This window comes from Ursus arctos, unplaced genomic scaffold (assembly GCF_023065955.2).
Source record: "Ursus arctos isolate Adak ecotype North America unplaced genomic scaffold, UrsArc2.0 scaffold_3, whole genome shotgun sequence".
Classification (NCBI taxonomy): Eukaryota; Metazoa; Chordata; class Mammalia; order Carnivora; family Ursidae; genus Ursus; species Ursus arctos.
The window spans coordinates 36,511,207-36,535,364 of NW_026622985.1; the positions used below are offsets into that span (position 1 = coordinate 36,511,207).

At 41.7% G+C, this 24,158-nt stretch overlaps 1 protein-coding gene across 3 annotated transcripts in view; it reads left to right on the top strand.

The window, feature by feature from the left end:
• The window catches only part of DYNC1I1 (dynein cytoplasmic 1 intermediate chain 1), a 295,259-nt gene that overhangs the window by 158,341 nt on the left and 112,760 nt on the right, over positions 1 to 24,158 (top strand). For all 3 annotated transcript variants that reach the window (XM_026506111.4, XM_026506119.4, XM_044386674.3), the window contains one exon: positions 18,485 to 18,574. In XM_026506111.4, coding sequence (XP_026361896.1) covers positions 18,485 to 18,574 — 90 coding nt within the window. The remainder of the gene's footprint in view (positions 1 to 18,484; positions 18,575 to 24,158) is intronic.

The window sequence follows — 24,158 nt, forward strand, 5'->3', positions numbered from 1 at the left end:
GACTCGGAGGGATGAAGTAGTACAATATGGAGAACAACGAGAGGCTCTGAATGCCTGAGCAAAGGGATCCTTGGGGCAGGGTATGAAATGAAGTCAGGGAGTCAGAGCCAGATCTTGCAAGCGCTTTGGGTGCTGAGCCTGAAGCCATGGTGGAAATGCACTGGCAGAATTGTAGCAGGGACAGAACAGGACGTCTTGGCAGCTCCTTTCAGCAACATCGTAGGGGATAAGTGGAAGGGCTCAGACCAGAAACAGAGAGTCAAGTAAAGAGGGAGCAGCAGTAATTCAAGAGAAATTGATAGGGACCTAAAACGAGGCCATGGCAGTGGGTTAAGGAGAAGGAGAGAGAAGTAGATCTTTTAGAGATTAAGATCAGTTCTATTGATTGATGGAATACGGAGAGTTGACACAGAAGGGACATGTCTAATGGATCCCACCCGGAGTTCTGGCTTAGCTGGATCATTGACTGGTTCTTAATCTTAAAGATAAGAGAATCTGGGAAGATCAGTTTGGGGAAATAACAATGAGACAGACTGGTTAAAACCTTGAGTTTTGAAATTAAATTTGACCTACATTTATATTCCCAGTTCTGCTATCTACCAACTGCGTGAGCTAGCTTGGCTTACCTAACTTCTCTGAGCCTTGCTTTCCTCACTTATTAAATGGGACAAATAATAGTACCTACTTGATACGTTTCTGTAAGGATTAAGTGAGATAACCATTAGGAAGAATGCTATCTAGCACTTATTAAGTGCTCAATAAATGTTAGGCACAATGTGAAGAATGCCCCTCTGGAGTTATACAGTGCAGCGTCCTTGAGCCCACGGCTTATACTTGGAACCATTCCAACATACTGCTCCCTGTGGGCAAGTGCATGTCAATTAAATTGTTGCAATATAGCCTGCACTAGGGGAGTGGTTCGCCATAGGGATGACAGACTAGGCAAGGGATTAATCACGGGAGATTTTCTATGCCAGGCTAGGGAGTTTGACCTTGACCATATGTGAAGAATGAAGAAATACTGGGATATTAAGCAAGGAGATGACAGGTCACAAATTTTATTTTATTTTAGATTTTATTTATTTGTCAGAGAGACAGAAAGAGAGAGCACAAGCAGGGGGAGCAGCAAGCAGAGGGAGAAGCAGCCTCCCCACTGAGCAAGGAGACTGACGTGGCACTTGATTCCGGAACCCTGGGATCATGACCTGAGCAGAAGGCAGACACTTAACAGACTGAGCCACCTGGGCGTTCCATAAATTTCATTTTAGAATAATCATTTGAACAACAGTGTGGAAGGGCTAAACTAACACCACACAAAGGGGTTAGAGGAAAAGGCCCTCTGGTCTTCCTTGTTCTTGTGTCCTTGACTGTATAGAAAACTCTGTCTTCCAACTTGCTTTGCTTATTTCCAAGTAAAGAGGAAATAAAACAGTGAGCAGCAAAGCATGAGGTGTTCTGAGTATGTTGGCATGAAATATTCTCTCTTAGTTGGTCCCCATGAGCTGCAGACAGTGTGGATCCAGAAGGTTTCACTTTGCCTTAAAAGGCCAATACTTGACACTGTACAAAGCAGGGAAGGAAGTACCTTTGCAGATGGACAGGAGCCGCCAAGCCTGTGGGACCACAGCAGGCTCAGACCCAGATGCAAAACCCAGCATCGTCTAGACCTGTTGGAGTATTTTGGTCTAATTAGCCTGTCCAAAAAAGAATCTTCAAATTTTAATGGTGCATAGCTGTGCTTGCAAACTTCCCTCTGCCAAATATGAGCTCTAGAAGTAAGGGTTTGGTGGCCCGCAATGGCTTGGCTGGAGGCCACGAGGGTGTTTTAATGACTTTGTACAGTTTAATGACTTCATTCAGAAAGAAAAATTTGGATTAAAGAGGGGTGATAAATAAATGAGGTAGTAGCTATCTTGACAGGTAAAGCTTGATGAGAGCGTGTCAGATAATCTTCTGCAGAGGTATATTTCTGCTTCAAATCTAATTGGAATTGGGGCTTTCCTTTCTCTCCGTGACAGTCTTGCTGCTATAGCATGAGGAATGGGAGGGCTCTGAGGAGAGAGCTGGCAGATTTGAGTTCCAGTCCAAGCTCTGACTAGCTGGCGGTGGGAACTTGGGCGGAGGCTTGAACTCCATGGATGGCCATAGCTCATCCATTAAGTGAAAAGACTAGGTCATTAGGCAGGAGGAGGAAGAAGGGGAAGAGGGGAGGGCGAGAAGGAAGAGGAGGGAAAGAAGAAGAAAATGAGAATGGTGATTTCCATTTACCTAGTTTTTGGTCTAATTATCTGAGCACCTTGCTATGTGCTTCATAATCTCCCAATAGTATTTACATAGCTCTTTATGGATCTCTTCAGGTGTATGTTTTTGTGATTCTGTGATTATGTGAAAGTTCTAGGAATGATATGGAATGGCAGAAGATGATAACAAAGCCTTCCTGTGTAATAGAACGTGATATTTCAAAACCCTGAGGCTGCCTCAACAGAAGCCAGGGGCAGGAGTGAAGATTGGCATGTGTGGTAGAAAAATCTGTCCCAGTAGATCCCCATGATCAAATCACGGTGGCCACGTTTGTTTTGTTCTCCTTTGTGGTCCACCTGAAGACTGCATTAGAGCTAGGTCAGAAGCTGTAGCCTGTTGGGTTCTGCTACTGAGTAATGTTTAGTTTTAAATGTAGTGGTTTCCCTGCTCTCACTGCTCCATCAAAACCCAAAGTCTTAGCCTAGCTTTCAAGCTATCTATCACCTAGCTTCCTGCCTTACCACCACTCTTGTCCCTTGCTCCCTTGTCACACAGCTTCCTTCCCTTGCCGTGGAATGTGTGTTCCTTCTCTCCTGACTTCACACTTTCCTCTATCGTGCACCCAGAATGATTCAGGAGAGAAGTAAGGAGTCCTTTATGAGCCAAGCACTGGGCTCAGAGCTGGGAGGACAGAGAGAAGTCCATACTGAATTTAATGTTCATGTGCTTTTAAAGAGGGGAAATATGGGGTGGAATGGAAACCCAGAACATCTCACCTAGAGGATATGGATGTCACCAGCCTTCCCCTTGCCCATCTTACTCTTACCTGGCTCTGAAGCCAAGCTCATGCCTGTAGGAAGCCCCAGTCTACCTGAGTGCTCATCTAATGACCCACAGCTGACACACTCTCTAGTCTCGACAGGACTTAGACTCTGTCTCACACAATTTGAATCTTTATTTTCTATTCTGTTGGAAATGTGTGAGGTGCTTTACGCTCTTCATCCCCAAATCCTACCACAACCCAACCGTAACGTCTCTGTGGATCTTTCCAGCCCTTTGTTTCTATGATGAGTCCTAACTGGAATGTCTTTCTTCTCTTTTCTATTGCATAATCTTCTTCCAACCTTGCACATTTTTGTGGCTGGGTGGGCCATTGGACATTATTATTATTACAATTACCCAACCTTAATAACTAACACCTTGTAGCCTTTTAACCACTGACAAAGCATCTCTGTATCTATTATCTCATTGTTTTACACACGGACTTTGTTATGTAATTAGTGCAGATATTAATTAGCATCCTTGATTTACAGATGAGGAAATAAATCTCACAGGAGCTTAGAAACCTGTCTTTTGCGTATCATATAACAGAAGGTCATGAATAAGATCATGTTGTCCCTGTGCTATCTCTGGGGAAGAAATGTGTAGGTAATTTACCTCCTCAAAACTTCGGATGGGAAAATCATCCACCTGGGTCATGGCACTGCTTAGTGCCTAGGGTTCCTTAACCCTCTTTAACATTAGTGGGAGCCTTGTGGATTTACAGTGCTTCTTCTCAACAGAGATGAGCAGATCAAGTAGCAAATGTGTATGGCCCCACTTATCCTGGTATTTATCCTGATATTTACTCATCTGTCCAATGTTATGCATTTGCAATGCTCTTCTCTTTTCTTTTCTTGCAATAATACTCTGCATTCCTATCTCTACGTCCCTGTCTAGGTGCCACCATTTCTCAAGATCCAACTAAAATTAAACTCCATAAAAAATCTGCTTCCCTTTCTTGTCTCTCTGCCTGTACTCTCCCTGGCAGCAATCAATTTGACCCCTACTGAATTCCCATAGCACTTCTTCAAGCATTCTGTCTTCTGACGTAGGTATTTACACACAGTTGTCATTCCCCTTGCTCAGATGCCAAAGTCTTTGAGTGCGAGCATCACTCTAGATTCGTTTCTGTGGCGCACCTGAGATGTAGCCTATGCTTTGCTCATAGCAGGTTCCCAAGAACATGTGTCCACTTATAATGAAGAGAAGAATTATTATTTAAAAGAGCAACTTTGTTTGGGTGAGGACACCCAGCATGAAACTGAAATAACTAAGAACAGGCAAAAAATTCAGGACTGCATGCTCTACCCACTTGACTATTTTTCCATTCCAGATAAGACAACAGTGGTCATTATTTCTGTTGTCACGGTGTCATTTTTACATTCACACTGAGCCTTTGACGTGAGATCTCTGCTAGCACCTCCGAGGTTGTTCTTCTATTGGGAGGGGTGTTCAAGGGAAAGTCATGGAGTCTCTGGTGAAGGGCTGATCCATTTATTCTCTAGAGATTCAGATTCTTTTGACCAACTTGGTGTTTCAGCAGCTTGAAAAATGAAGGAAAGAACCATGTCTGTCTAGACTGACCAGAAAGTAAAAACAAGGGCACTTTGAAATCTGTGAATCTGACCACAACTGAGAGTTGTACTTAGTCCAAGTAACTGGAAAATCAGTTTCTTGGATTAGACAAATGCTTCCCTTAAGACTCTCAAACTGCCAGCTTTCTTCTTTTATAATTAATAGAAAATTATTGCACTGACAGACAAGGGACTTCATATTGGAGCCAATGGGAAAACTTGACGTTGAAACCAGGGGAAATAATTTAGCCCCAAATAGAGTTGTTAATGCCAGGATAAAAGCAAACAAATGTGCTAATGATCTTCCCTTAGAATTGGACTGTGATGAATTTTGATGTATTTCCAGATGGAAAATATATCAGTTCTCTCTGGGCTGGGGACTGGACACCAGAACGAGAAAATGCTGAAATGAAAAGTACTCAAATGATCTCATTTCCATTTTCTAGAGGATACAAATGCTGAAGAGATAGTTAATTCCCATTTCAAGGAACAAGATCTGTCGGGTCATAGGCATCCGGGACAAGGTGGTAGTGGGGTAGGAGGAGCCCTCATCTCCATGACTGGGACCGCCATCCCTCTGCCCACTTCAGGAATCACAGCTGGTTTCAGGATGCAGTGCTGCTTGGCTGTTCTTTGTGTGTTCAGTCTTCCTACCATCCAACGAATATTTATTGCCACCTACCACACACCCAGCTCCTTTCTAGGTGTTTTGGATATAGCAAAGAAGAGTCACAGTCACTGACATTGTAGCATTCCCAGTCTGTGCTGGCAGATAGACAATAAATACATACATAAATAAATGTACAAGATCAGTTAGTTATCAGTGTTATGAAATTAAAAAAACAACAACAACAAAAACCAGGGTAAGGGGAAAACAAGTGCTGTGTGCCAGGGCAGAATAGATTGAGGCACGTTGCTGTATTATCTAGGTTGCAATGGGAAGACTTCACAGATGATGTGACATTTGAACACAGACTCTAAAAATGTCATGAGGAAGACATGTGAATACTTGGATAAAGAGTATTCCCAGCAGAGGGACTTGTAAATGCAGAAGCCGTGAGATGTGAGAGTTCTTGGCAAGATCAAGAAGAGGCTGGGAGGCTGGCTCGTGTTTCTCGAACTGGAGCAAACAAGACTGTCTGAGCAGACCTCCCTGCAGGACTCTACACGTGGATGGTGAAGCAGCCTCCTCACAGAGCTCAAACCATACAGAAACTGGAAGAGGCGAGGGAAGAGAAGGTGGGGTCTGATAGAACATGGGTGGCAGCTGCGTTTTCAGCTGTGCTACAAAGTGACTTTGCCACTTCACCAACTTTATTCTCCAGTGGTCACCCTCGTTCTCTTCTCCAAACCCAATGAGACATCGCCATCCCTCAGAGCCTCGCTCAAGCAAGGCAGAGACGGTGGGGACACCATGTTGAAACAGAATGGAATTTGGAACCTTGGAATCTTGGGTTTGAAGTCTGCCTTTGTAAGTAGCTGGTTGACTTTGAGCAAATCGTGTAACATCTTTGAGTCTCCATTTCCTCATCAATACTGTAAAATGTGCTTTAAGTAGTCTATGCAATTAAAAAGTCATCATTATCCAAGAAGGGCAATTCTGTAATCAACAGCTGAGGAAACCGAGGCGCAAGGGGTTAAGTAAGTAGTCAAAGATTGCTACTAAATGGTAGAAGCAGGGTTTGAACCTGAGTGGCGTGGCACAGGACTCATGCATTTACCCCTCTGCTACCATGCACAACAGCGTGCATGCCACAAGAGAGCAAGTAGAGAAAACACAGAACACAAAGTAGGTACTCAATAATTATTAATAATTGACCATTTGTACTTGTTTGGGTTGTAAGTAACAGAGAAACTAACCCAGAATCACTTAAGCCAAAAGGAAGTTTGTTGGCTCTTCCAAATACAAATCGAGACCCTAGATTCTAGACACAGTCTGGCTTCAGCATAATGTTCAATTTGGGTGTCAAACTGTTAGTTACCACTATCCATCTCTTGGCCATGTCTTATGTATTGATTCTCACTCATGCTGCATATGGGGAGGCAGGACAGATTCCATTCCACATTACTGTAATACCAGTCCAGTGGAGGAGAGGAATCCACCTTCCTGATAGGGAGGGTGACCATGTGTCCTGGTTTAGCCAGAACAGTCATGCAGTCCAATAGGAGAGAGGTATCCGCTTCCCTGTAGTAGGGGGTGACCACATGTACCAGTTTGCCCAGACCTTCCTCATTCATACCTGTCAGCCCTGCTTAAATATTCATTGCCCCCTTCTTCCCTCTCAGAAGTATCCCAATTTGGACACTAGATTACATGATCATTCTACTGATGACCAAAGAAAAATATTGAGATGAAGTCTCACTAGCCATTGTCCCAGAGACAAAGTTATCCCCTGAATCTTAAGTAGGATTTATTTAGCTGGGAGTGGGGAGGGATGGGTACACCAAAGAAGAACAGAGTGACTGTTATTCCAAGAAGTGGGGTGGTGGATTCTGGGTGGTCAAAGCCACGGATGTCCATTACAGTTCCCTTTTCTTCCTTTATACTGTTTGGTAGGATTTAGCAGGAAACTGAGAGAGTTTGGTAGTTGGGAAAACATGGGTTTTGGCTCTGTTGCTTCTTGGCTCTGTTGCTTCTTCTAGCTCCATCCCCTGGGTCAGATCATCTTCCCATTGTAAGCCCAGTTTCCTCACGTGTAGACAGAACTCATTGTGTCTGCCTCAGTGAGTTAGTATGAGGATTAAATAGGGTAATGCATGTAAAACACTTACCACAAAGCTTGACATCTATGACATCTATGATCCGAGAAATTGATGGCTATTGTTTATCCATGATGCCTGGAACAGATCCAAGCATACATTAGGTGATGAGTAAATATCTAGTGACCAATGACCGGGACAAGAAACAAAATAAAGGACCATGAACCTCACAATAAGTATACAGAGTCTCTGGATAAGTTTTGACATTTGTTGCTGTCAATGATGACTAGACCTAGTGATCAAGAAAAGGAACCTTAAATGTTGAGATTGAATTGAGGAGATTAGTGATCCAGCTAAAACAATGAGAAACCACTGAGAAAATATACTCTCTAGAGCTAAAGAAATGAGATTATTAACTTTAAAACAGTAAAAAAAAAAGTACTTAACAGCCATACTGGGGTAAATAAATATGAATAATTAACGTGTCCTTCTCCCAAGAAATGTAGGGATGTAGAGTCTTGGGTGGAGAAGTAAGCTCAGAAAAGTACAGGGATGTCCTACTTAAAATAAATACGTAGTAGATAAAGGGGAGAATGAAAAATGCCATCATCTTAAACATACTAGTTCTTTGGATGAGAAAAAGTTGTTAAGACATACCCAACTGAAGTGCTTTGAAGCATTAAAGGGGGAGAAATCCCTTCCAGTGAAGGAAAACAGGAGAGATTTGGGGAACTGGGGGTCACTTGAATCAGATCTTGAAATACAGCTGGATTTTACACGGAAAGATGTGAAGGTATTTGAGGCCTCGAGCACTCCAGGCAAAATCCTGCCCTCATGCTTTTGTTCCTCTACCGGAAATGCTTTGTCCAGGTATCCACAGGACTTGGTCCCTCAGTTCCTTGGGGCTTGTTTTCAAGTGCCATCTCTCCATAGGGACCTCTTAAGCTACCTGTGTAAAAATTGTGATACCCACCTCTTCTGCCTCCCTTTCCTGCCTTGCATTCCTCCTTAGCTCTTGAAATTCCCTAACCTACCACATACTTTGCTTGCTTATCTCGGCCATTTTCTCTTCCCTCACCCCCACTAGAATGCAAGCTTCAGGAAGACAGGAAGATTTGTCTGTTTTGTTCACTGCCTTTGTCTCCAGCACCTGGAATAGTGCCAGACACATTATTAGGCACTCATATTTTGTCAAAGGAAGGGAAGGAGAGAGTCTAGCTGAGGGAGAAACATGAACCAAAGGGTGGATGGAATGTGGAAGTTTGTGCAGCAGACACAGTATCGGTAGAGGAAATTCAGGCAGGAAGCACATGCTGGGGCCAGACCCTAGGGGACTCGAAGATGTGGCCCAGGAAGCCAGCTTTTATTCTGCATGTGATGAGAACTATCAAGGCTTTCACAAGGAAATGTACATGGACATTTCTGTGTTCATCGGACAATGCTTTTTGTAGCAAGATTTGGCATAGAGGAAGGCTGGAAGTAGGCGATTCAAAGAGATAGAGTTAACAAGATTTGATCCCACGAAGAAAAGGAACGCTAGAGAACAGCAATAGTGAATGACCTATATGCGCCGTGATTAATGTGAAAGCTGCTCTGACATTAATAGTCAGAGGTGACAATTCTGAGAGATGGAAGATGGCACTTTCTCCTTAGGAACAATTTCTTTACAGGCAACATAACGTTTCTAAATGGCTTTTACTTATTTTCCTCTGTTTTTACTTCTTAACATAACACAATAACCAATTAAGTACCTGGAAACCTTGAGCTTTACCCTCCTCTGGGATGTATCTACACTTCCTGCTGAAAGTAGAAATGATGACTTCTCTTTCCTTGGGAGCCCCATTTTCCTTTCACAAGCAGTGCTCCTACTAGGAGGAAGTGCAGATATGCACATTTGGAAAAATGGGAGAGGAAACAAATAGGGTATAGGATTATCCAAAATGAAAAGTAGTCAGCACAAGGGATTTAGATCTGAAAAAGAGAAGCTAGAGCTTCTCCCTTTCCAGGCAGCCAAGAACGACATTTGCAAGTGTTTTTGAATTATTGCCCAGAACGTGCGTGCGTGTGTGTGTGTGTGTGTGTGTGTGTAGACATCTATACAAATAAGGCTGTTAAAGATAGAGTCTGTGCTCTCTACCACTCCAGGAGGCCCTGTGCACGTATTCACATAGAGCGCAAGGGGAATGCTGCTTTCTGGAGTTATGCAATGGATGGTTCTGCTTCCAAGAATGCAGGACAGAGGATTGATTTGAGGGTTGGCTCTGCTCTTTCAAAACCTTTCCCCTTCCCAGGTCCTGCTGTAGTTTGCCATTAGAGATTAATTTATTTGGGTTACCGTTCTCTAATCCATTGGTGTGAATTACTTCATCCAGCTGCTCTCATCTGTGGCTGAAGATTCCATGACTTCTTGAGAAAGCCTGAAGAGACAGGGGCTGGAAAATTTTAATGACTAGTGAGGGGGAGGACAGAGGGTGCTTACTGACAACAAACTTGGCCTATTTCATATACAGTGGAGTCAAGGGCTAGCCTGCTTTGAGCAATATCAGAGAATTAAGTTTGGGTGAGATGGGGATGGGCCTTAAATGCTGAGCCAATTTAGGCATTAGGGAGCCATTCAAGGTTTCTAGAAAGGGAAATTTATGGAAATACAGGTCAATCAAGACTTCCAAACATCAAATGCTCTAGTTACCCACAGGCTCCTGCCTGGACATCTCCGAGAAGGGCATTGTTCTCTTCCCGGACTCCATCCTTCCATACAAGCTGGCTTGCCCACGTCAGCTTGATTCAACACGTATTTACTGCACACATATTATATATCAGCACAGTTACGAGTTGCAGAAACAGCTGCTCAAAAGTACTATTCTCTGGCTTCCTCTCTCGTTTTGAACGTTTGCTTTCATTTCCTCCCATTTGCAATGCCTTGGGTGTCATTCCACCAGGAAGTACACTTTCCAAGTACTGTCATGTTAGAGCCTTAGGAGAGAACTGATGTGGCCTACAGTGTTAACAGGAGCGCTCTGTACGATGAGAAATGTATGTTTTCTTTACTCTGGCCAGATTTTTCTAGACCAGAAAGTGAAGGCTTTTTAAATATTAGCATGTAGTATATTTAACAAAGTGCTTACTGAAAATCCCACAAAATATGTCTTTCCTGCATATTTTTAAAGCACAGAGTCGCTCACCTTGGTTTGTGTAAGCATTCAGTGGTGCATGTTATACTTTATTTTGGCCGCCGTGATACGTATCGGGAGGGTGGCTCTCTTTGGAATCCTGGCAAAGTTGGCTGACTGTATACAAAGTTGGTCCAAGGATAGGGTGACTTGAGTGAGTTCTGTACGAGAGCCCTCACTGTCTGCTGTATAAACACATGTCTAAATTCAGTCCAGTTCATCATGCCCCCTGGCAGCCTAACCATCCTAGGTCAAGTTCTCATCGTCTGCTGCTTGGACTCAGCTATAGTTTACCTTCTTACTGTCTCCCTCATTCCAGGCTTCCCCAATCCCCTCTAGCCTCCATATTCTTAAACAAAATCAGACCTTCTCTCTTGTGTTTTTAAAAGGCTCTGGTTTCCCTGTAGGGTTGGTTGGCAACAATAATTTTCATCAAGAGTCAGGCCACCTCTTAAATGTATTAGAATGTACATAAAGGGCTGGCTGGGAAGGAGAGAAGTGAGGTTTCAAGCCATATCTGACGATACTAGTGCCTTGAATTCCTTTTGAAATTTTAAGTAATGTGGACTAAATGAGATTTATGTGTATTAAAAGGGGGCTACTGATCTCCAGAGAGAAGTCCAAACTTGCTGTATCATGCAATGTCCTACATGATGTGGTTCATAACTATCTTTCCAGATCAAGCACCTGTCTTGGTATTGCTAGTCTCAGTACTTGACATTGGTGATACTAACAAGAATAGGTCTTCGGGGACTTCTCATCTGCTGTGGAGATAGATGCATAAACTGAATTTCAAGTGGTCTGGGATGTGTTATCATAGAGGTGGGGTGGTGGGACAATGAAGGAGTCAACAAATCTTGTTGGGGGAAGTGTTAAAGCTCTGGAGTTGTGTCCACGTGGGCTAGTAATAATTACCTGCTGGATGTTGAAGGGAAGACCAACACAGACACAAAAGACTGACGTGCAGTGCTTTTGAGGCATGAACCTACTAGGACCCTGGGTGATTGTGCATTGTCCAGAATGGAAGATGAGGTAGAAAAGACAATAAGGAGTTACGGGATTTTATACTAACATTTTTATACTAACATATTATAGAGGGGTGTGTGTGTGTGTGTGTGTGTGTGTGTGTGTGTGTTTATGTGTATAAAGAACACATAGATGTGTTTTTTAAGTAAAAAAATGAAACTACTAGAAATATAAAACAAGACTGGTGGTGCGAAATTGAAAGGACTTAGAGTCCCCTTCTTACAGGCCCTGATGCCAAAGAGAAATTGAAGGTGGTATGTATTCTGGCGTCCAACTGTGAACTCATGTGAATGGTGGTGGCATTTGGCAAGATGAAGAATGTAATCAAAGGAGCAGGTCTCCGCGGAAGGTAGTTCTGCTCTGAACATGTCAAATGTGAGGTGCCTCATGTTGGAATGTGCGAAACAGACTCTGCAGCATGGAAGGGGTATGTTGGCTGGCCATACCAATTTGTGGGTGACGATGGAAGATGTGGGTGAAAGTATTATCCAGAGTGGCATTTGAGATGAGAAAAGATGAGGCCAAGGACAGAACTGCAAAGAATACCTTCATTAGAGTGAATTATTTTTTAAATTGAAAATCAATCCTAATTTTTCTGTTTTTCTTTGTTCCTATTTTTCTTTGTTTTTCCATTGAAAAATTTAATATATGTTTTTAAAATAGTCATCATCAGAAATATTTATAGATGGAATTATACAAAAGTAGCTAGGGCATTTGTTCTTAAGTTGAAAGAAATATATCTAAAAAACCCCAAAACACAAAAAAGTGCCTTTGCATCTCTTCAAGTCTGCTCACCAACAGCAGCACAGTCACAAGCTCGATTTAGAACTGACTCTGTGTCCTTGCCATCCCTTTTAACGTTTGGGAGCTAGTTTCTCTTCATTTCTAAGCCACAAATTATTTTATCAATTCCAGCATTCATGACTTTTCACGTTAGAACCGATGATGTGTTACAGTGTGATTAGCAGTCATTGTTTGTCTAAGTGGCACATAAAGTAGTTGTGCATCTTAGAGTCCCTAGCCTGCTCCATTCAAAGTCCCATGGTATTGCTTTTTGTCTTCGCCTTTGGCAATAGCAAGATGCCCTTTGGGTCGAGAAGGATGGAGCGAAAAGGCCCATTCTGCTCCCTGCAGCCTTCCTCCGCCGGACCGGACTTAGCAGTCTTCCATGAGGCGGCACATGGTGGGGCCAGAGCCCCCTTGTGAAAAGCCAGGAGCTGGGCAGCAAGGGCGAGGGCTGGGCACTCAGGCCCTCTTATCCTGGGGTTTTGCAGGCCCTGAGAGAGCCAAGGAAAGTGAGAACCCATTGACCTTATAAAAACAAGCCCTTCTCTTCACAGAGGGCCGCCCTGTGTTGCTCAGGGTTCTGGTTGCAAGCAGCAGGCACTAAGTCCAGTGGGATTTATTGGAAGGAAATCTGGTGTTGACATCACCTCTGGTGAGATTTATTGGAAGGAAATCTGGTGCTCACAGGATCAACAGGAGGCAGAAGGAACAGGCTTAAAAAGGAGCAGAGACCAAGGGAACCCAGACTGTGGACCTCTGGAACAATCTGGCCAGGATGTGGGGACATTGCTGCTACTACGGCATGCTGCCAGAAATTAATCCTTACGATTCCCTTGGCTTCGGCTCCTGGCTCCAAAGACAAAGTCCCAGTTAGGAACATCCAGTCTGACTGCTAAGATCCTGCCTGTATTCTGGTCACTGGGAGATGGGGAGCAGGAAGGTGTCTCCCCTGGGGCTTCAGGAGGAGAAAATAGGGGTTCAGCCTGTCACCAACACAGCAGTATGACAAGAGGAGCACCCCCAGACAGAAAGGGGTTTTGATGTTGTATTGCCAGACAGTGAGAGACGTTCACCGCACTCCCCTTCCTAAGTCTCAACTCTGTGAGGCCATCAGAGCAGATCAGCAATCAGAGGGCTGGGGCTTGGACTTTACTCTGAAATGCAGGTTGGTAGAGCAAACAACCCTTCCAGAGCTCACACAGAGGGTCAGGCCTTGTGCTAAGTGTGTCGTGTGTGATTGCTGCGAACATGCAACTATTCGTTCTCAGAACTTTAGGAAATTGCAAGGAGGAGGACAGTGGTTACCAAAGATTTTCCCAACTTGAAAGGACTGCAGGCAGCCGCTGCGCCTCGCAGGACCTGGGTGCTAAATAAAATAGAGTATCTAAAAGATGCCATTGTTTGAAATTAGCCCCTCGGACTGACAGGTAATTAACTTCTGCCACTAGCTTAATTTCTCGTGTGGACCTGGTACAGGAAACCATACATGGGTGGTAATTTTTTTCCCTCCAATCTCAGAGGAAATGTAACCGGGTATGAACTAGGGGCACAACTCATATATCAGTAGTCTGTAGCGGGTCTACATAAATCCTTTTCTTTAAAGTTATTTAACTGTTTTGAAAATGGTTTCAACAGAAGTAATTCCAGTTGCACCAGAAAGGAAACCAGAGTCTTAAAGAAAAATAGACTCTCTTTGCTGAGCAAGGCAAACATATCAGTATGCAGAGAAACGAACCAGTCTCTTGTGTTTTATTTCCTTAACAAATCTACTGAAACACTTACTTTGTGTCTTTGAAAGGCTGATAGACAAAGAATTCTGTGGCCACTAAAAATTAATGCCTACAACTGGTTTGTAACCACTTTAAAAGGTCAGGTATTATTTTTTTTTAAATTTGTTTCCCTGTTATTCATAGTATTTCATTGTGGGACTTTGCACATATTATAAACACAGTAAGTATTTGGTTTTTTTTACATTCATCAAAAACATTCTCTGGGGAAGAATTTTCTATTTAAATAGTTAGATAACCTGCGGTTTTCCCGCATACTTCACGTATAAAACAACACATTGCTATCCCCAACCTAGCCCTGTGTATAGCCAAACCTTTATAGACTATTTTCTTTTCTTTTTTTTTTTAGACTTTTATTTATTTATTTATTTATTTATTTATTTATTGGGGGGGGAGGGGCAGAGGCAGAGGGAGAGAGAGAGAATCTCCAGCAGACTCCCTGTTGAGTGTGGAGCCCCAGTTGAGCATGGAACCGAACATGGGGCTCAGTCCTCTGACCCTACAATCGCGACCTGAGCCGAAATCAAGAGTCAGGTGCTTAACTGACTGAGCCACCCAGGCGCCCCCTTATAGACTATTACCTGTCACAATGTTGCATTTTGACTCTTTCAGGAGTGAATGTTTAAAATAAAGACCCTTATATCTGCAAAAGGTGAGAACTTCATACTATTTAAAGCTGACTAATTCAAGTCATTCGGTGAAACTGACTTCGTTTTAAGAACTAGAAGATGGGAATGTATAAACAGGTGGCTCTGATAAAAGCAAAATTGTTTTCTACAATTCTATCGTCAACAGAACTGATAATAAGTTAGTTTAAATCTTGACCTGTTCTAGCCCTGGGATCCACAGAATGAGATGGAAGAAACTGTTATTATTAGTCTTCCCAAAGATCTTCACCCTTAAATGCTTGAAATTTTTGCTCTAACGTCACCTCAGTGTGACCTTTCCTGACCACTCTGTTTTAAATTTTAACACTTCCTCCCCTTACCAGTGCATCCAATCCCCCTTTCTGGCTTTCTCTTTCCCCATAACATTTATCTGATAAAATATATGTTTTATTTACTTCTTTGTGGTTTCTCCCCTGTGCCTGGAAGGGAAGCTCCGTGAGCACAGAGATTTGTTTGTTCGTCTCTCTTCTCGCCGCTCATATTCTCAGCATAAGCCAGTGCCCAGTGAATGTTTGGTTGACGTACAAGCTAATGCAACATTTGTCTGAAGGTTCCTGTGTATGGGTACCCCCAACTCTCATGGTTTAAAAAGCAAATTCACATCAATTATTTTATTCGGTTATTCTTGTAACATTGTGTTTTAAGAAAGAATTATGATCCCAGTTCAGCAGATGAGGAAACAGGGCCTCACCATGTTTCTACGAATTATGTAAAATCAAGGGGCTAGCAAGAGGAAGACTCCAGCCTCAAACCCTGATCAGTTACTTCCCTTGAAGTGCTGCTCCCAACCCGACTTGTGAATCGGTCCAGTCAGAGGAATTAAGGCTTTGTATTAGGCATTGATGTTCTGGTCTTGGGGTCATGGATTCTGAAATGAAGATGAGAATAGAATTCGGATACAGTGGCCATTTGTTCTTAATAAATAAAACAACCTATCATCTCTAGCTCTTGAGGATGTGAAACCTAACTTCACAGCTGAGCCTTGCGTGTATTTGCGTCTTGGAAGTAGAGGAGCCGTTCATCTTGAGACCGTACTGTAGCCGCCCCGAAGAGCCTACACAAACCCTTCCTTACCCTGCAGCTGAACACCGTACCTGCCTCTACTGTGGGCCTTTCTCCGAGGCCGCCTTTCTAGTTCCTGTCAGGCTGCCCGTGAGGGGGTAGTATGCCTGATGGTTAAAGCTCCTAGATCTGAAAACAGGCAGACCCAGACAGAACTCGAAGTTTGATAGGGTTGGGAGTTTCTTTGGGGCAGATTATTCTGTCTCATCATCTAGAAAATCAAGCTGATGGTACCAGGTTCTGATAAATAAATGAGATTTTGCAAGTAAAGCATTCATGATTGCCTTGGGTGTTATTATCGTATAGCCCCCGGATCTCTTCCCCCAGACTATAGGGTCCTGGAAAGGAAGGCACTTGACCGGTTGTATTAGTTCGCTAGGGCTGCTCTAACAGAGTGCCTCAGTGGGGGCGGCTTAGGCTCTAGGAACCTAACATCGCAGTTCCGGATGCTCGAGTGCCGAGATCAAGGTGTTGACAAGGTTGGTTCCTTCTGAGGGCCGTGAGCAAGAAGCTGTTCTGTGCCTTTTCCCTACTTTCTGATGGTTGGCTGGTGACCTTGGGCACTCTTTAGCTGATAGAAGCATCAATCCAGTCTTTTTCAGCTTCCCATGGCATTCTCCTTGTGTGTGAGTCTGTGTCTAAATTTCGCCTTTTTGTAAGGATACCAGCCATATTGGATTAGGTGTCCACCCTACTCCAGTCTGATCTCGTCTTAACTAAATGTATCTGCAATGACCCTATTTCCAAATACGGTCACATTCTGAGATATTAGGGATTAAGACTTCAACATACAAATGTTTGGGGTTGGGGGTGGGGAGGTTCAACCCATAACACTGGCCCTGTCACCTGTGTAGTTATTGTATTTACTTGCGTTTTGTAAGTGTCAGGGCAATGCTGCTAAATCCATTAAATTTAAAGAAATGTCTCTAGGTTCAGAAATAGAGCCACTTTCCAGCAGATTAGTGACCTTTTGAAGGTTGCCTCTCCATCCAAGGTTTACCAGAAGAGGAGACTTCAGCTAGTGCTTCCTAAGGCTTCTTGTCAGGTCTTGGATCAGGATACATAATGGCCGGCTAACTATTTTGTTTGTGACTTTCCAAGCAGGATTTTTAATGGGTAGATAGCAGTAATACCTTTATATATGGATAAGGACTTAGATGTGCTGTTTATAACTTTAAAGGTTTATTTGTCTAAAAATCAGGGTAACTCAGTGTTCTTTTCAAAATTTCAAGTGCAACTCTTTATTGCATGTGTTAATAATAAATTACCGTTTTCCTTAAAAGTGTTTCACATTCTTTCTGATATGTACGTAGTGTGGTTACGAAGTAATGAGGTTGGTTCCAAATTCTGTACAGGACCTAGAGTACTATTTCAACGAATATACACAATAAAATGTTTTCAGTATCTAAATTGCAATGCCATACTCTATACATCCAAATTTTTTAAGTTGCTTTTCTTCCCCAAATCACTTGCTTTATGTAGTCGGACTCTTTGGAGTTGCTTTTCAGGCTACCGATATTTATTTGGGCATTAGGTGTGCATTTATAATGCACTCTCTAAGTGGTGGTGCTGAAATTTTGAGTTGATGTAAATCTCAGGATTTATTATCATGGAAATGGGACTATCTATAGCACTTGAGATCTTACAGAAAGTCTGTAAATATTTGACGGATGAATGAATATATGAATGAATGTATGGGCAGGGAGTAAGTGAACTCATTTCTTTTAAATTCCATTTGAACCAATGAAATCAATAACCACCAGTGAATATAATACTCAGGAGAGAAGATAATATACTTAAAAAACTGTGAAAGCAAGTTTTAATTTTTTATATCATTTTATTTCTCTATGTTGGATTTTCTTGTGACACCTTGACTCTCTCCTACCTCGTCTGCATTGTGACTGATGGTTTCAAGCGTTCTGTAATGAAAGGGGCCTCTAAGAAAGGCAGGTTGAGAGCAGACACAATGAGCACACATTTGCATAGGGCAGGAAGGGCACCGTAACATCTGGCGTGGTAGCGGACTGGTCCATTTGTTGGTGCTCATTAAATTCACATTAATGCAAGAGCTGCTCTGAATGTGTAAATGCCATTTGGGGTTGGTTGCTTTCTCCCAGGCCAACGGCAGTGACTTTTGGGGCTCTACCCCCTGGTTGTTTACTTGCCAATGGCATTTGACCCGGGGTCAGCCCTGTATTTAACCCTTTCCTGTAGGTCAAAAACAAATTAATTTGCTGAGAATTAAATTGGAAATGAGTCGTCTGTACAGCAGGTGTTCCCTGTGGAGAATGTGCCGCAGGTGGAAACATTTTGAGATCTGTTCCTGGGTCATCTCTGAAGAAGCTTCAGAGGTCAGAGAGGCAATTCCAAGACATCCCATGTGGTGAGGGCCTGGAGATGGATGTTAGCAGGTGCTGACTCGGGCGCTTTTCTCAGCAGCTCGGGGGGACTTTCAAAGAGGCCCCTTTTGGAGATAATTTATTCATATATTCATGAACATATATCTTGGGCATTCATTGAGGACTGATTTACTTAGAAGTTGCCCTAAATGATTGGAACTTTACCCTTTGCCCCTACCTCCCACCATCAACCAAAGGCTTTGATTTGAAGGAAACAAAATAATGCATTTTTCTCTTTCTTTTTTCTAGAGGATGAGGAAGATGAGGAAATGGTAGAACCTAAAGTTGGCCACGATCCAGAACTGGAAAATCAAGACCAAAAACAGGAGGCGAAGGAAGGTATGGTACGGTATAGGAGATAAATACGTCATCATTTTGTTGTTATTATCGTGTACCAACATACGAGGCTATCCTGATAAGTAGAAATTAAACGCACACGCCCTATGTAGAAGGTTTTCTATGGGTGTTCAATACGTTACATTTGGCACCATAAACTGTAATCCCCAAAGCAAGAGTCGTTTATTTTTTTGACTGATTGAAGTAAATAAAATAGAAACCATCCACAATTCCAGCAATAAGTCCAGCCACAATTCCAGTAAAATTGTTACTAAATAGTGAGAAAATAAGATAGTTGTTATCCATGGTCATGTTACCTGGTACACTGCATCAAATATTCCCAATGATAACAGTAAAGGGAAGAAGCAGCTATAATTATTTTGTTAACAAATTCTGAAGTTTATCCGTGTGATCCACACAGAAACATTAACAGTGATCCTTACTATTAACTGTACTGTTCACAGTATTCTTCCATGGCTCTGCTCGTAGGAAGAATAACCTTTCCATGTTCCAGTGACAATAATGATGAGCATTTATTAAGGGCTTGCTGTGTACTTGGCTCTCTCCTAAGCCCTTTAGAGAGATTATTATCTACATCTCAAAACATCCTTTTGAAGCAGATACTATTATTATTCCTACTTTACAGATGAAGAACCAGGAAGGGAGAGGTTTAAAAACTTATCCAAGGATATGATACGTATCCAGGATTTGTAGTTGACTCCAAGGACTGTACATTTCACCACGATGGTGTCATCCTGTCATAGCACTGGGTCTCAAAAACAAGAAAGCAAAAAGAAGAAAGACAAGGGAAGACAAGAAATGCTACCGGTGCTGATTCTCTAAAAATTTAATTTTGTATCCCTTTGAGGTTCTCAGCCCGTGGAGATGAAAGAATTTTGAAATCGTCATTCTTACTGACAGACGAAGTATGCATAGATTTACAAGATTCTTCCACATTCCCTGCTAAGTGTCCCAAATATAGATCAACACAAGTCTAATTAGAAACTCACTTAATTTTTAAATTCTGAAGATGCCTGTGGCTCTGGCATCGTATGTGGCACATAGTTGTCATGGGGACTTTTACAGGAATGGGTGCATGTCGGTCATATATACTCTTTCAGCCTGCTCAGGCGCGAAGTGATCTCGATTACCGTGAAGTTCTGGGCTACGACTAAGGGCAGGGAGTAGATTCAGGATCTTTAACAGTGGCATACACAGAAGGCACAAGAATTATTGTTTTCTGAGGGATTCTAAATGCATTTGATTGAAGAGATTTTGCCTAAAATTCTAAAAACTTTTTTTTTTTTAAAGCTGGTGAATGGAATATCATTAACACAGGTGTAGCAAGAGACAAAATTAGTCAGGATTTATTAAAATAAATAAAGAAAAGCATTTTCCTTTTGCAAAATATCCTTAAGCCCTTCTGGGTGATAAGGAGCCCGGGTTCTTTTGTGTGTCTTGGCACAGATTCCCTCCTGCCCCCCCACCCCAACCCCCAAATTGTCTTCTCTGGCAAGGCATTGCAACCCCCTTCTTAAGTTCTAAGCAAAAACACCCTCTCATTTTAACTGTTGCTCTTGCTTCATGGAATTGATTAAAGTCCTGTTAAAAGTCAAAAAGAAGTTGGAAGTGCATTTTCTGTACTGTTGCACCGTGTGCCTTTTTCTCTATTAATGGCTTTTCTGCAAATTAGCACGTAATGGGTTAAAAGCATGTTTATGTTGGCATCAAACTCTCTCTGGCTTTTTTTTTTTTTTTAAGTAAGACAGTATTTTGCAAACTTTTTCAAGAATCTCTAGCAGATATAATCGTGGCGCCATTCACACGGCTGCATAGTAGTCAGGGCTGTGTCAGCACTTCCCTTATGAACCTTGAGTTTCAGGGATTTATTACTCAGCCATAAAAATTTGCTCTGGGCTGAAACTTGACATACACAGTTTCAAACCAGGGAACACATTTTTGAGAAATCTGGCCTTTTTGGGAGTTAAAAAAAAAAAAGCGGGAGATGGGAAAAAAAAAAATCAGTGCTCACTAGCTTTTGACATTTTTGCCTGGGTGATATCAAAATGCACTAAATGGTCAAGAAATAAGGGTTTAGATGTTTTACTGTTTTCACTCTTTTTTCCACAATGGAGAAGGGAAAACGGCAGGTACATGTTAGCTTTTAATCAAATTTTAGGCAACTTCTATGTGTGAGTGTTCTGGTATCTTCATGTTTAGAGATTTAGAACAACAGAATTGGAAACCTAACTCTTGCAAATGCACATTAACTCATAAACCTCACATTAACTTCAGAGAAGGATATCCTTCTTTATTAGTTTGGTTTGGTTTTCTTGCTCTTGTTTATGAAATGATTTCACTGTAAAATTCCTAGAAGAGCCACGGTCCCTGTTTAATCAGGTTTAAGATTTAAGCTACGTGGGTTTACTTCTTTATTTTTTGTCTTTTACATATAGTCTTGAAAAATATTTAAAAGATGTAATCTTTTATACCGAAACTCAAAGCTGCATCATTGAAAACAAGGCAAGACATTTCTGAAATGAATATTTTTAAAATAGCTTTTGACCTTAAGGAAAGATTGTAAGATACTCAATATAATTTGTGAATTTCATTATGAATTTTGTATTTAAAAACAAATTAAAACGTGAAACCAAAGATATAGTATATAGTAAATAGAGTAAAACAACAACAACAACAAACTGGAAAAGTACTATTAACTCAATAAAAAAACCTCAAGAAAGCCCAGCAAATAACGTAGAATCATCATAGAGACACATACACAAGTATTTTCATATTTGAAATGAGAAATTAATATTTCTATAATGAAAAAGAATAAAAAATAGACCCTGAAATAAAATGTATACTAGATTTTAATCTTGCAACCACAAAGTCATAGACTTAGGCCATCTTCTAAACTTCAGATTTCATGAATTTAGTACATTGTCTTGATAGTTGTTATTCAAGCTAAATATAACTGTTCAGGTAAATTTTGGCAAGTATGAAAATTGCCCTTTGGATCATATGATAGTTATAGCCGTGTATTTGACTTTTCATAAGGAACCTTTTTTTTTTTTAAAGGCCATATTACATGCATAAAATATTGTTAGCTCTTGGCAGAAATACTCCATGTTTTATGTTGCAAAAACAAACAACAGACCTGCAATAATAGCATTTTCTGCTTCACTTAAAAAGAAAAATCAATGATTATCAATGCCTACATTTTGCTCTGGTAGGCATTTGGCTATTAAATTAATTCGCACCTTTTTATGCAGTGAACATGTTGAAAATAACTCATTGGGTGCCAGGGATAGGGAAAAGCTGCAGAAACAGACAGATCAGGGAGAATTTGGGGTCTCCTCTGAAGTAATACAACTCTGATTCTAATTGTTCGTGCTTGCATTTTGAACCTTGTGGATTCCATTAATCACCCAGTTTTCTTTCATGAAATATGGTGTCTGGAGAAGTGTTATCTCTGAATACAGCTTTTGGTTGTGGTTCCTGGATACTCTACTGTTTTCATTGCATTGTAACAACACTTATCAATTTAAAGATTTTAAATATGGGAGGTTTGGGGGTTTATCAAAAGTAACTATGGCCCTGTTTAATTCCTAAGTTGAATATTGTTTATGATTTTCAAAAAGAAATTGTCTGCACATGCATCTTGTTATTTTGTGCTAACAAATCATGTCATTTGATCCCTGTTAGACATCAAAGCTTAATATAAAATATATCCTTTGTTTTGCTTCAGGAGCAATTTAATTTCAAGCCAAATATTGTTTTGTCAAACATAATATCTGGAGAGGCTACTGCTTCACCTACCTGAACTTGGCCTCTGCAAATACACTTTGATCAGCCATTTATGTTTCTCTTAGAGAAGAAGTTGTATGTCTTGAAAGCCGAGATCAAAGTGACAATAAGCTACAGGGAAGAAAAAATTACAGAAAATGACATAGATTCTATTTTTTATTCAAGGTAATGGACCTGTAAGGAAAGATACAGGTGAAATAGAAGTAACTCAAAAAGATAAACAGAGAGTAGGACAGATCTTTTAAATATCATTTTAAAAAAGAATATAGAGAAAAAAGTCCTATTTCTCTGCTTAATTTCAGATGGGTCTTAAGTCATCCATCAGCAGTAACTAAAGCTGAATAAGGCTTTTAAAATACGACATTCTTCTTGGCCCCGTGGTGTCCTCGTTTGGTGAAACTTGTTTATGTAACAGTACTACCAAACCAAAGTGAACCTAGCATTTTGTAGGGGTTTTTTTTTTCTTCTTCTTTTGCCTGGTTACCTGTTTTCTTGAACTTACATAAGGGCGAATAAATTATAATGCCTCATTTATGAGAGTTTTAGAAAGTAGGCTAATTAATTATTACTTAATTACTAATTATTGAATACTTAACTATTTGCTCAGTATATTTATCCTTAACCCTTACATGAGACTTAAAGTTTAGGTATCATTACCCCATTTTATAGCTAAAACTGCTGCTCCGAGAGCTTTGGCTGATTAAAGAATCAGGTTGGCTGAGGGCAGAGGCCGTCCCGGATTCCGGGTTGGTTTTGTACAGTCCTTGTTATTTCCATGTACACGTTGGCACTTTCACCGATTCTCAGTCTAGTGTGTGGGCACCCCCGCTCAGCAGGTATCGCCAGAGCTTCCCGGAGAGCCCCAGGACACACTGGCATATTAAGTAGGGCTCTGGAGGCTGCGGCAGCAAAGGACCATTTCTAACTATGTGCAGGGCTACTGTAAACTATGGGGCAAACTGTTTTGGGAGACGATCTTCCGCCGTAGTAGATGAATCGTGTTTTGTTATCACATGACCTCGGAGAGCATTGTGCAAGGTGTGAAGCAACCACATTATCATAACCCCAGTCTTGTACAGATACGGATTCTGGAGTCCTTCCACACCCCCTGCACCGTGGGCTGGGGCAGGGAAGGGGAGGTCGGAAGGCGGAAGACATTTTGGACATTAAAGGCTTGAGATCCAGTGCCTTGGCTCTGCAGCAAGGCCGCCTGACAGTGCAGATTTGGCGGGCCAATGGCTTCACGATACCGTTAAGTGAAACAAATAACAGCAGACCTTCTGCTACCGCTGACCATGTGGCCAGGTAGAAATGGTGATGGGGATGGTTGTAGAAGTGTTTGGCCAAGCCCGTGAGTGAGAGACTCCACTAGGGACTCCAGCACTGATTGCAATGCGGTACCGTCCTCCTGTCCCTTACATTCCAGAAGCTTCTGATCCTCCAGAGAGTAATCCACCAAATGTCTGCTGAATGCTCTCCGCAAGGGAGTTGAACTGGGCTCCTGAAGAACCACAAAGGTTCAGCTGACAGTTTCTATGCTTGAGGGCTTCTCAGTCTGGGGGGAGTCCCTAATCCTTTTGCTATCCTTTTTTTTTTTTTAATATTTTTTTGATTATATTATGTTAGTCACCATACAGTACATCCCCCTAGTTTTTGATGTAAAGTTCCATGATTCATTACATGCGTATAACACCCAGTGCTCCATGCAATACATGCCCTCCTTAATACAAAGAAAGGGGGGGTAATCAGAAGGGGGAATAAACCATGAGAGACTATGGAT